At 48.1% G+C, this 13,837-nt stretch overlaps 1 protein-coding gene across 1 annotated transcript in view; it reads left to right on the top strand.

The window, feature by feature from the left end:
• Nucleotides 1-13,837, top strand: part of LOC112859865 (protein Shroom2-like) — a 65,665-nt gene that overhangs the window by 9,546 nt on the left and 42,282 nt on the right. The window contains exon 2 of the mRNA XM_086696576.1: nt 10,849-10,980. Coding sequence (XP_086552702.1) covers nt 10,849-10,980 — 132 coding nt within the window. The remainder of the gene's footprint in view (nt 1-10,848; nt 10,981-13,837) is intronic.

Here is a 13,837-nt window from a genome sequence, read left to right as displayed (position 1 = left end):
TACTCTGTTGTTCCAACTTTGCTTGGCGGAGGAAGGAAGTGCTACTCACGGGAAAGTTCGGGGCAGATGCGGTAACCTTTTCTTCTGTGTCGCTGACAGTTGTCATCTGCACCTTTGTCCTGTGTGTCCAGGCCACCTCCCTGGGAGAGCTGCCGGGCGGGTCTGGAGTGGCTCCTGTGCCCCTGTTTTCACAGACAGCCACGGCTGTTGTCCTGGGCAGGCACAGAGGGTACACCATGGCCTAAGATGGGCTTGGAACAGGTGAACACTAGAAACTGGGTCACTTGTGGCATTTTCCTGGTCCTACTAGCCGAGTAGATCAGCCTCGGTTGTGGGAGATGTGCTCAGGGTCTGCCTGATGCGCACAGCGTGTTGGGAAAGGGGGCGTCTTGCTCAGACCTGGGGTTAAGGCTGCTGCGCTCTGATCCTATCGAATGTGCACTGAAATGGCATGAAGAGTGCTGGGACACAGTCCTCTCTCTTTGGAGGCAAAATTACCATAGCCTCAGCTTCTAAAATGTACATATAATTTCAAATATCCTCGGGAAAATTTCTTTTAAATACCACGCTATCCATTACTTTGGAAAGCTTGCAACTGCTCTGGCTTTTTTTTTTCTTTCAACTTTGTATGGGAACAGATAGTTTTGGTTACAACGAAACACGCCTGCCCACCTCATCATTTATGGTACTCTCAAACCATCATCCGGTGTTGCAGGTAGTTTTGCCGGGTCTGGATTATCGATAGGGTTGGTTCATGTGATTTTCTGCCTCTTTGCCGGCGGCCCTAAATCCTTTTGTGTCTCTAATTACAGCCCCTAAACTTGCGTTCAGGAGCAGATTAACGCCCAAGGGTAGAGGTTCTCCGCTGGAGGCTGAAAGGGTTAGCCAGACTTCGGGCCGAGTTAGAGATTTCAAGAAAGGGACTTTCAAATCTAGTGACAACAGCTGTGCTCGCTAGGAGCACATTTCTTGCAGCCTGCTTTGTTTTCTGGATGCCACTAAGCTGCAGTGAACTCCGCACCGCCCCTGTGTTGTGCTGGGAGCCCCTCTGCTCCTGGCTCCTTGGAGCTATCCTGCAGCAGGTGGGTCTGCACGCAGCCCTGACATTGGTTGGCACCGATGTTCTTGGAAGCAGCTATGCGTGGCGATGCGGCAGGATTACAGGCAGGGCTAGGGCGTCGGCAGGCTTCGTTCCTCCCCGCTTCCCTCCCAGGAGCTCTTCCTGGCCCAGAAACCATATATGTGTTTTGCTGGAGGGTGTGTGCCTTGGTGGGGGTGTCGGCAAAAACCTGTGCTTTCGAAGGGTCTGCCATCATTTGTTCGAGTCTCAGGGGAAAAGTTTCTATTTCGAGCATGTTGGGGGTTACAGCCGTTTGCAAATGCTCGTACCCAGAGACTTACGCTGGACAGACACCCTGTCTTGGGGCTGTTTTCCATTCTTTGTTATTAAATGGAATCAGGAGAAAAAAGAAAAACATGCAGATCAGAGTTGTTTTATTTTGGGAAAAGTTGCTTCTATTCCAATTTAGCCTCATTGTATGGCTTGAGCAATTTAATCAGGTGAATTTCCAATTAAGTGAGGTTATTTCATATTCTAAGTCAAATAGAAAGTGGAACAAAGTTAAGATTTTGTTTTTCATTGCAAAGCATGTAAGTGATGTTTATAAAGTTTATCGTGAAAACATCGATGGTTTCTGTTATGTTAAGACATGCAGAGAAAGGTTTTTTTTTTACTTCTTTCATATATGACTCATCAGCACTGTTGCTAATGCTTAGAGCTATTTATAATTAGTTTTACTAATGGTTGCACATTTGAATATCCTGAGTTTCTTTGCCAGAAAATCCATTCTCTTGAAATGTAGCCAGTAGGTTGGGCTGGCACCCTTCTGAAACACTCAGTTGAACTTGCTCGAGCATTAGTCCCTCGAAGTTGTACTGTGAACACAAGTGGGTGAGATAGTCTTTTTTCCCCTTTTTTCTTACATGAATAGATTTATTGACCTGAAGATTTTAAAAGTTAGTAGAAAAACCAAATCGTTTTGGTCTGCTCCAGTTCTGCCTGCGTTCATATGTGACATTAAAAAAATATATGTATCTTTTTAATGTTTATTTGAGACAGTGAGAGGGGGAGACACAGAATCCCAAGCAAGCTCTGTGCTGTCAGCACGGTGCCCGAAATCAAGAGTCAGGCGCTTTACCGACTGATCCACCCAGACGCCCCCGTTATGTGACATTTCTGCACATAACGGCTTCTCTGCGGAAGCACCCAGGAAGAGTGCCGAAGGCTGAAAGACGAACCATGCACCCGCCCTTACTGGGGGAAGGGGAAGGACCAGGGGTGCCCCGGGCCTGTGGAGAGGCGCCCTGCCTCTTTCATTCTGTGGGAATGCTGCCTCTCAGCCTGGCGTTTGTTCCAAATGCAGCTTTGATGTCCTGTATCAGTCTCAGCTCTTTAGGCCGTTTGGGAATTTTTATCTTAATTCTTCTCATGTATAAAGGCAGGAACTCTGTGGCTCGCATCCCATAGGACTATATGGATTCAATCCAGCATGACATCACCGTCCACAGCAGTATGTGTCTGACCACTGCAGGGGAAGGGAGCCCTTTGCCGTTTCTCGAGTGCTCGGCCCTGTGTCTTCATACATTCGTGTAACGTGTTAGAAGCGCTCCGTGCAATCATACCATTAGGTCCTGCCATCCAGGAGCTGCCTGCTGAGGGTGCTCTCATAGGCTTGGATTGGGAAAGCTGTGACAGGTGGTGAGCCAACAGATGTGAGGAGGCCGGGAAGCAGACTGCAGCAGAGTCTTACCTGAGGCTGGGCCACTGACCTGCCCTTGGAAGGCTGAGCCAGGTTTGAGCCGCAAATCTGGTCCTACCTCGGCAATACCAGGGAAGGGCAGAGGGGGTGCAGGCAAACGGACTGCAGGGGGACGGGTGACTAGGTGGCTGGGGGCAGAACGGTGCTGGCCCTGAGCTTGCCTCTGAGCTGCCGGGAGGGCTAGTGCAAGGCCACCAGCCTGCCCACATGTGTCTCCAGCTGATGCCCATGCTGCTGGCCCTGGGGCACCCTCCAGACCACAGCTTGGCTAGATGCCTGAGAGTGTGGGAGCTTGGGCTCCTGTGGCAGCTGCGAGCAGTTGAAGGTTCCGGAGTGAGAGCAAGAGCTGTCTAGAGCAGCGTGGCTAGGAGGTTGATCTAGCAGGAGGTAGGCAGACCAGCAGAGGGAGAGGCTGGTCAGGACGTAGTCATCCACAGGCTTGGCTGGGTCAGAACAAGGTTCATTTTGTGTTTGTAGAGTGCTGGTTTTTATGTGTTTCCTTTGGAAGGACTAAAAAGGGTGCTTGCAGTCACCTTCTCCAGTGCACGCTCCCCCCCCCCACCACCACCTTCCACCTCCCCTGCTGGCCTGTACCCCCTCCTTTCCTTGAATTCTAAAGTCTTCACACAGGGCTGTTCCCCTCACCCACGGGTCACCGAGGCACCTTTGCAGTCCTGCCCAGACCACCCCTTCTCTGAAATCCAGGCCTCTTCCCCCCTCGAGCCCCCCGATTCTTTTCTCTAAGATGCCCCCAACGGATCACTATTGATTTCCTCCCGCCAAGGAGCCTTCCCCAACCCCAGGGTTGCCTAAAAGCCCCAGATCCCATCATAACCCCTGGCACAATGCACACCCAAAGCCAAGGCACCTGGCCTCCCCCTCTGGCCTCCCCGGCCTCCCAGCCAGCGGGCCCAGTACAGTCAGGCTGACGCAGCTTGTGGTGACCAAGCACAGACTGTTTGTTTTGTGAGATGGTGCCTGTTGGCTTCATTCTAAAAGACTATGAAAATAACCCAGCACTCACGAAATTTTTTTTAGGCAAGGAAGGGATTCTGTTCTTTATGAGAATGACAAACATTTCACTGAAGCATTTATTTTAATAATTCCTTTTTTGTTGTTTATTTATTTATTTTTTTTTTATAAATTTTTTTTTTCAACGTTTATTTATTTTGGGGACAGAGAGAGACAGAGCATGAATGGGGGAGGGGCAGAGAGAGAGGGAGACACAGAATCGGAAACAGGCTCCAGGCTCCGAGCCATCAGCCCAGAGCCCGACGCGGGGCTCGAACTCCCGGACCGCGAGATCGTGACCTGGCTGAAGTCGGACGCTTAACCGACTGCGCCACCCAGGCGCCCCAATAATTCCTTTTTTAAGAGAGAGAGTGCACACGAGCAGGGGAGGGGGGCAGAGAGAAAGGGGGACACAGAATCTAAAGCAGGCTCCAGGCTCTGAGCTGTCATCATGGAGCCCGATGCAGGGCTCGGACTTCCGAACCATGAGATCATGACCTGGGCCGAAGCCAGACGCTTAACCGACTGAGCCACGCAGGCGCCCCTGGATTCATTCTTAATTTTAAATGATACGCTAGCATTTTTCATATTTGTGGTGTAAACCCTGTCCTTCCAAAAATCCCCCAAAGACTACCTCGCTTATAAAATTATTTCTAAAAATTGAAGTAAATTTTTATTAATCTTGGTATGTAATTTGTGGGAAAGGCTTCAGGGGAACAACCCTCATTAGGATGAATAATTTCATCTGTAGGAGTAGAAAATGTTCGTAGCCAGTACTATGGCTTTTCTGTATTTATATGAAAGGAATAGTAAGCACTGATTAGAGGTGCCATTTGGGAAGAGTGACAGTGGCATGAGAGAATACTCCCAAAACCAGGCGGGCCGCAGAGTGAAATGGAGACACAGAGTCTGCAGGCTTCTCCAAATTGTCTAGAGACAGAGAGGAGGTCGTGCAGAGGGCTGTCTTTAGATCATGGCTTCTTTTCCTTGGGTGTCTTTCTGGCCTTTTAATTTTTAAATATTCCATATTTTCTACAATAAGCATGTGTTTTAAGGATTCCAAACATCAACAGCCGTTTGAACAAACAGGGTTCCTTTCCTATATACACTGGGCTGACCCTGGCCTGGTGTGAGCACGGACGAAGCCCCACTGCCTATCCAGTGATTCTGGGATTGCGCAGCCCCCGGCTCAACGTGGGGCGTTGCTGGTCCATCTGTCACATCCCTGCCCACAGCACCTGCTCAGAAGCAGGACCTTCGGCATCTCTGGGTTGGGCTGCACAGGCCTTTGTGGCTCTCGCGCTCCCATTCGCCCCTCATGGCTGTTTGTGAGGCCAGAAATCACCCTCTGTGTTTCTCCCTCCCAGAATGGGCTTCCTTACCGGTCTCTCCAGTTGGCTCACATCTGACTGCGGCCAAGGAAGGAGCATTCTTTCGGTAGCGTCCCTATTCATTCCCGTTCGATATTTGTCTTGGGGCTGTCTCCACCGTAGCAGACATCCCACAGGAAGGAGTGATTCGGGACTGGTTTGCTGTATGCCATTTTGCATTTACTCCCTTCTTTGTTTTTATTTATTATTTTTCTTCCAGGGGGAATGCTTTTTTTTTTTTTTTTAATCTTTGTAATATAATTTACTGTCAAATTGTGTAACATACGGTGTGTAAAGCATGCTCTTGGTTTTTGGGGTAGATTCCCATGGTTTATCGCTTACATACAGCACCCAGTGCTCATCCCAACAAGCGCCCCCCTCAATGCCCATCACCCATTTTCCCCTCTCCCCCCCTCCATCAACCCTCCGTTTATTCTCTTCATTTAAGAGTCTCTTATGGTTTGCCTCCCTCCCTCTCTGTAACTATTTTTTTCCTTCTCTTCCCCCATGCTCTTCTGTTAAGTTTCTCAAGATCCACATATGAGCAAAAACATACAGTATCTGTCATTTTCTGACTCATTTATTTCACTCAGCATAATACCCTCCAGTTCCTTCCACGTTGCTGCAAATGACTGGGTTCCATTCTTTCTCATTGCCAAGTAGTACTCCATTGTATATATAAACCACATCTTCTTTATCCATTCATCAGTTGATGGACATTTAGGCTCTTGCCATAATTTGGCTATTGCTGATAGCGCTGCTTTAAACATGGGGGTACATGTGCCCCCATGAATCAGCACTCCTGTATCCTTTGGATAAATTCCTAGTAGTGCTATTGATGGGTCATAGAGTAGTTCTATTTTTAATTTTTTGAGGAGCCTCCACACTGTTTTCCAGAGTGGCTGCACCAGTTTGAATTCCCACCAACAGTGCAAGAGGGTTCCCGTTTCTCCACATCCTCTCCAGCATCTATATAGTCTCCTGATTTGTTCATTTTAGCCACCCTGACCAGTGTGAGGTGGTATATCAGTGTGGCTTTGATTTGTATTTCCCTGATGGTGAGTGACGTTGAGCATCTTTTCATGTGTCAGTTGGCCATCTGGAGGTCTTCTTTGGAGAAGTGTCTGTTCATGTCTTCCACCCATTTCTTCAGTGGATTATTTGTTTTTCAGGTTCTGAGTTTGATAAGTTCTGTATAGATTTTGGGTACTAGCCCTTTATCCGATATGTCCTTTGCAGATATCTTCTCTCATTCTGTCGGTTGCCGTTTTGTTTTGTTGATTGTTTCCTTCACTGTGCAGAAGCTTTTTATCTTGATGAGGTCCCAATAGTTCATTTTTGCTTTTAATTCCTTGTCTTTGGTGATGTGTTGAGCAAGAAATTGCTGGGGCTGAGGTCAAAGAGGTAGTTGCCTGCTTCCTCCTCTAGGGTTTTGATGGCTTCCTGTCTCATATTTAGGTCTTTCATCCATGTTGAGTTTACTTTGGGTATGGTGTAAGAAATGGTCTAGTTTCATTCTTCTGCATGTTGCTGTCCAGTTCTCCCAGCACCATTTGCTAAAGAGACTGTCTTTTTTCCATTGGATAGTCTTTCCTGCTTTGTCAAAGATTAATTGGCCATACATTTGTGGGTCCAATTCTGGGTTCTCTATTCTATTCCATTGGCCTATGTGTCTGTTTTTGTGCCAATACCATACCGTCTTGATGATTACAGCTTTGTAATAGAGGCTGAAGTCTGGGATTATGATGCTTCCTGTTTTGGTTTTCTTTTTCAATATTACTTTGGCTATTCGGGGCTTTTGTGGTTCCATACAAATTTTAGGATTGTTTGTTCTAGCTTTGAGAAGAACGTCGGTACAATTTTGGTTGAGATTTCATTGTGTTTTATTATTACTTTAAAAAAATTTAATGTTTATTTTTGAGACAGAGAGACAGAGCATGAGCAGGGGAGGGGCAGAGAGAGAGGGAGACACAGAATCTGAAGCAGGCTCCAGGCTCCGAGCTGTCAGCATGGATCCTGATGTGGGGCTCGAACTCACAAACGGTGAGATCATGACTTGAACTGAAGTCAGACGCTTAACCGAGTGAGCCACCCAGGCACCTCTGTATTTTATTATTTAAAAAAAAATTTTTTTTAAGTTTATTTATTTACTTTGTGCGTGAGAGAGACAGAGGGAGCAGGGGAGGGGCAGAGAGAGAGGGAGAGAGAGAAAATCCCAAGCAGGCTCTGCACCGTCAGCACAGAGCCCAATGTGGGGCTTGAACTCACGAGCCGTGAGAGATCATGACCTGAGCGGAAGACAAGAGTCGCATGCTTAACCACCTGAGCCACCCCGGCACCCCGCATTTACTCACTTCTAATGCTCATGGCTCTGCGGTGGCCAGGGTGGATACCACTAAGAACCAAGTATGGCATAGTGGTTTCACCCAGGCCCTCAAACTGGGGACTTGTGCTCTCCTGTCCTGGCACATCCTGTGGCCTGTGCACTCCTCAGGGCCCCCACATTTCTGGCGGCTGAATGGCTTAAAGCCACCTGAGTGTGTATCTTGTGCGAGAAGAAAGCCCACGATCTTGTGAAAATGAAGACCTTAAATCTGTTCTTGTTTCTGTTCATCTGGGTCTGACTGAAACGCAGCCAGAGGGACAGTGGCTGTGTGAGACCACCAGGTGGCGCCAGAGAGCTCTTTCCCCACAGCCTGCCAGACCAGCATCCTCACAGCATTGTGATTGAACACTTTTGGATCCAGAACGTCGTCCTCTCTTGTCGGCATGAATCCAGCCATTTTAGGTAGTCAGAGGGGCTGAGAAACAGAAGGTAGCTGGAACCTTCCCAAATACATTCATTATGCACTCGGAAATTCAAAGGACCTGATGAAAAGCCCATTATGTTTTAGGAAAACGTCACTATCCCCAATAGCCAGAATATCCTTATGTGTAGCTTATAGGTACAACCTTTCACTGGGTGATTTGTTTTTTTAAAAGCTCTTAATTTCTACTGTGGTTGTCAACTATGTCTTCTTGAAATAGACATGCATCTATATGTGTTATCTTTTTATTTTATTTTTTAACGTTTAGCTGTTTTTGAGAGAGCGAGAGACAGAACATGAGCAGGGGAGGGGCAGAGAGAGAGAGAGAGAGAGAGGGAGAGAGGGAGACACAGAATCTGAAGCAGGCTCCCAGGCTCCAAGCTGTCAGCACAGAGCCCGATGCGAGGCTGGAACTCGTGAACTGCGAGACCATGACCTGACCTGAGGTTAGATGCTTAACAGACCGAGCCACCCAGGCATACCTGTATTGTCTTTTTATTTTTATTTTTATTTTTATTTTTTTAATGTTTATTTATTTTTGAGACAGAGACAGAGCATGAACAAGGGAGGGTCAGAGAGAGAGGGAGACACAGAATCCAAAGCAGGCTCCCAGGCTCCAAGCTGTCAGCTCAGAGCCCGACGCGGGGCTCGAACTCACGGACTGTGAGATCATGACCTGAACCGAAGTCGGCCGCTTAACCGACTGAGCCACCCAGGCGCCCCTGTATTGTCTTTTTAAAAAGGAGGGAGTGCGTGTACTTTTGGAGCCCTGCTGCCCCCCTCCCCCCAAGTAAGCCAGCACATACCCCAGTCTTGCCATGTGCTGGGTTGGAAGATGTTGCCACAGATTATGAGGCATTTTCTTTTTCAGGCTTCCTTTTTTTATTTGTTTCCTTTGCCTCCACTCTCAGTCTAGTTTATTTCCTTCATTAAGTAAGTATAAAGGAAGGTGAAACACATCCTTGATGCGATAGCACAGAAAATGCCATCTGAACACGAGACTCCTGTAGCCAGAACCTTCCTCACGAGGATTTGGAGAAACTCGATGAGGTACACTTTGGGATTGCAATCCCCTTACTTCTGTGGTGTGATGAAGTTGTCTGTTTTTTTGCTCTTGTTCATGGGGAAACTCCTGAAGTCAACACATTCCACATTTTGCCACCCATCTACTTTTCCTCCTTAAGTATGAGTTGTCAGAACGTTTTTATTTTAACGTTTATGTATTTGTTTTTGAGGGAGGCGCAGAGAGAGAGAGGGAGAGAGAGAGAGAATCCCAAGCAGGCTCCACACTGTCAGCGTGGCTGGGACACAGGAACCATGAGGTCACGACCTGCGCCGAAATCAAGAGTCAGACACTTAAGTGACTCGGCCACTCGGGCACCCCGTGAGTTGTCAGAAGGTTTAAGTTATACATACTTTTCAGATTTCTTTAATACTCTTTACTACTGTTTTGAGAGAGAGTGTGTGTGTTAGAACACACGAGCAGGGCAAGGGCAGAGGAGGAGAGAGAGTCCCAAGCAGGCTCCACACCCAGCCCAGAGCCCATCGTGGGGCTCAATCTCATGACGCTGGGATCATGACCTGAGCCGAAGTCAAGAATCAGACGCTCAGCTGACTGAGCCACCCAAGCACCCCGGGTTTCTTTAATATGCTTTTAACATTAATATCCTTTAATGTCTTTGCCTGCCTGGAAGAATGTCTGCTCTCTGTCAAGCACCTACAGAGGCTCAGTTTGAGCCTCTTGAGCTGCAGACTGGCCACAGTCAGTGAGTTCTGTCCCAAATTGGAGACGTGGAGACAATGGAGACTGGGAGAAGCAGATGCGTGGCTCTCCTCACACACCACCGTTCTCTTGGATGCTCTGTGAACATTTACATGGCAGCTGTAGGGATTTGCGACTGAACCTCCCTTATCGTTCCCAGGCGGTGTAGCCAAAAAAAGAATAAGCCACCGATGGGAGGGTGCGGACAGGGGCGCAGGAGCCCAGGAAGATGCTGCATACGGTGTTCACAAGTCCTGGCTGAACGGACTAGAGCCGTCGTTCTAGGGCATCATGAATGCACACGATGGGGACCCTTAGCTGACTTCACAGACACTCTGAGAGGCTCAGAGGAATGAATGCGCCCCTGCTAGTCTCAGTTAATGTCAAGATGTCTGCGTTTACTTAGTGAAGTGAGTAAATAGAAGTCATCCAGGGATGCCTGGGGGTCAGTCGGTTAAGCATCTGACTCTTGATTTTGGCTCAGGTCGTGATCTCACGGTGCAGGAGTTCGAGCCCTGCAATGGGCTTTGTGCTCACAGTGCAGAACCTGCTCAGGATTCTCTCTCTCTCTCTCTGCCCCTCCCCTGCTCTCTGTCTCTCTCTCAAAATAAATAAATAAACTTTAAAAAAAAAGGAAGTGGTCTAAACTGTGTGTGACCCGGCTGAGCTGGGGACCCCCTGCACTTCTCTCTAGTGCATCTCTCCTCCTCAAGGAGGCTGACGGCTGTGTGCATAGCTATGCTGAAACAGGAAAGACAGAAGAGTCCTTCCGGGGTCCTACTGATGGCTGAGGCGAGGACAGATTTATTTACCTGTTTAGAGCAAAAATTGAAGAATAAGGCTTAGTTCACATTTTGGAGCTCATGACTCTCACTCTGCCTTAGGATGGGTTCTGCATTAATAAAAGTTAACAATTTTTCATATCCAGATACCGTGGAAAGCCCCGGAAGCAATGCTATCAGTCACGCGGGAGTAGCTGTAACATATTTCCGTGTCTCACTCCCATCTTGGCACAGGGTTGTCCTTTATTTGCAATTCCTGAGTTGTCTGCGTTTTTTTTGTTTTGTTGTTTTTTTCAGGAAGAATGAGCTGAGCTGGAGGCCTCACTCCTGGCATGCCACCAAGTTTTCTGATAGCCACCCCGACACATCAGCATCTCCGTTCCCCTCTGCCAGCTCCTGTCCTTCCTGGCATGGCCGTCACCACCCCAGGTAGGCACTGTTTCCCACTGGGATGGACGATATCCGACATTCCACCAACATCCATGACTTCCCAGCCCTGCCACAAGAGCACCTTTCTTGACTTCAGCGTGATTTTCTTGCCTTGCCTTGCCTTGCCTAACAGCACCTTTCTTGACTTCAGCGTGATTTTCTTTTCTTTTCTTTCCTTTCCTTTCCTTTTCTTTTCTTTTCTTTTTTTTTTTTTTTTTAACATTTATCTATCTTTGAGACAGAGAGGCAAAGAGTGAGCAGAGGAGGGGCAGAGAGAGAGAGGGAGACACAGAATCTGAAGGAGGCTCCAGACTCTGAGCAGTCAGCATAGAGCCCGATTTGGGGCTTGAACTCATGAACAGCGAGATCATGACCTGAGTCAAAGTCCTATGTTTAACCAACTGAGCCACCCAGGCACCCCTCTTTTTTTTTTTAATTTATTTATTTTGAGAGAGAGAGAGAGAGAGACACAGTGCCAGTGGTGGAGGAGCAGAGAGAGAGGAAGAGAGAGAATCCCAAGCAGGTTCTGCACTGTCAGCACAGAGCCCCATGCAGGTCTCTAACTCACAAACGGTACAGTCGTGACCTGAGCCGAAATCAACAGTCAGAGGCTTTTTTTCTGATGAGGAAAAGCTGCTGACACACCATTACCAGTAGAAATGTCTAAATTCTTCACTGGGTAGGTAGGTGTCCAAGCCTTGAAAACAAAAACTAGGGGCACCTGGGTGGCCCAGTTGGTTAAGCCTCTGACTTCGGCTCAGGTCATGATGTCGTGGTTCGCAAACCCCATGTCAGGCTCTATGCTGACAGCTCAGAGCCTGGAACCTGCTTTGGATTCTGTGTCTCCCTCTCTCTCTTTCCCTGCCCCTGCCCACACTTTGTGTCTCTGTCTGTGTGTGTGTGTGTGTGTCTCTCTCTCTCAAACAAAAAATAATAATAAACATTAAAAAAAAAGAAAACAAAAACTAAAACACCAAGAGCAAGGATGAACAAGTGTGCTTTCTCATTTATGTTGTTTAATAAATCAGGAGCTTGGGGACTTACCTTTTTGGGCTGAATCCCTTTGGGCCAGCCAGGTCGGTGGTCCTGAGCTGAGTGGGAGGGCTGTCCGTCCACCCATGTGCCTACAGCAAGCACCTTTCTTCTGAGAGTTTTACATACACATTAGAAGGCAGAAGCGGGGCGCCTGGGTGGCTCAGTTGGTTGAGTGTCTGACTTCGGTTCAGGTCATGATGTCACAGTTTGTGAACCCGAGCCCCACGTCGGGCTCTGTGCTGACAGCTCAGAGCCTGGAGCCTGCTTGGGATTCTGTGTCTCCCTCTCTGGCTGCCCCTCCCCCCTCACACTCTGTCTTTCTCTGTCTCTCAAAAATAAATAAACATTAAAAAAACTTAAGAAAAAGAAGACAGGATCTGCCTAAGGGTTCGGCAAGTGTATTGCAGCGAGGCTCCCAGGCCGTTCTCTTAAGCATCAACACCCTCTCCCCAGCCCCCAGGGCTCTCCTTACAGAGGAAATCAGGGCTTCACAACCCACATGCCAGGGTGCCATCCAGCGTCGGGGGCCCAGGGGTGCTTTCCCACTGAGCGGGAGACCCAGATGCTGGGAGTTGTAGGTCAGTGAATGGAGGGGGAGTTCTGGGCTACCTGGAGTCCACATTTCAGGGTCAGAAGGGTTAACGTGTCAGGCAGGTGTGTGGCCACACCACAGGGGTGTTGGCTGGAGGAGGCCTCTCCTGGCCACCTTGGGTGAGTGGCCAGCGTCCTCACAAGTCTCATATTAAAAGGATGATGGCTCTGTCTCCCTCTCTCAAAATAAATAAATAAACTTAAAAAAATTTTTTAGAGAGGTGGGAGGTGCCTGGCTGCCTCAGTGGGTTAAGCGTCCGACTTCGGCTCAGGTCACGATCTCATGCTTCAAGCCCAGCCTCGGGCTTCTCACTGACAGTGCAGAGCCTGCTTGGGATGGTCTCTGTCTCCCTCTCACCCTCTCTCCCCCCCTCAAAATAAATAAGTCAACTTAATATTTTTTAAGCAGGGTGGCTTTGGGTGTGTGCGAGCCCATGTATGAGCGTGTATATGTATGTATATGTACAGGTGTATCTGTAAGTGTGGCGTGTGCACATGTATGTAAGTGCATGCATGCGCGTGTGTGCTTGAATGTATGTGTTTGTGTATGTGAGTGTGCGTGCGTATCTGTTATGGAAGGGCATTTGTGCCTGTGTGTGTAGAGCTAACGTAACCATCTCAAAATCAGTTTTTGATCGTTAGTAAACACCGGTCTGCTACAAACTTCTGAAGTACTCCTGTGAAGGCAATACATCTCAATGCATTGACCTGTTGAAAGTGACAGGAGATGATGGTATTTGGAGTCCAGGGTATTTTTGAAAAACCACAGATTGTCAACTGAGTAGTAAAAGTTAAGTGAAAAGTGGGCCTTTTATTTTCATTATCAAAGTGACGTAAAGTAATACGATTTCCATTACGCCCATTTGGTGGTTTGTTGATGAAAGAATCACGTTTGCTGCCCACACGCGTGTGGGAATGGTGCTGGGCACTATTTTTAGCTGCCCAGACCTCAAAGGTTACAGAGAAATCACCTCCAGGGCACTGAGGGGAGGGTGCAGGAGAACCGCCTCCTGTTCTGTCTGAGAAGGGCACTGCTCTGTCCTTTTAGGAAAGGGTATACAAGCCAACGGTCCCCTGCCTTCAGGACAATGTCACTGTCCCCGGTAGCTGCCGTATCCTCTGAGCTTGTAGATGGAGCCCTTGTTGTGTGTTTTCGTTGGTTCTCTTGTTCATTTGTTTGTTTTATAAATGGTCAGTGATGTGCTTTTCTAAATGTTTGTTTATTTTGAGA

This window comes from Puma concolor, unplaced genomic scaffold (assembly GCF_028749965.1).
Source record: "Puma concolor isolate L17-30 unplaced genomic scaffold, mPumCon1.1.hap2 unalloc_scaffold_5, whole genome shotgun sequence".
NCBI lineage: Eukaryota > Metazoa > Chordata > Mammalia > Carnivora > Felidae > Puma > Puma concolor.
Note: the sequence above shows the minus strand (reverse complement) of the source record. Positions and strands in the feature narration are given on the sequence as shown.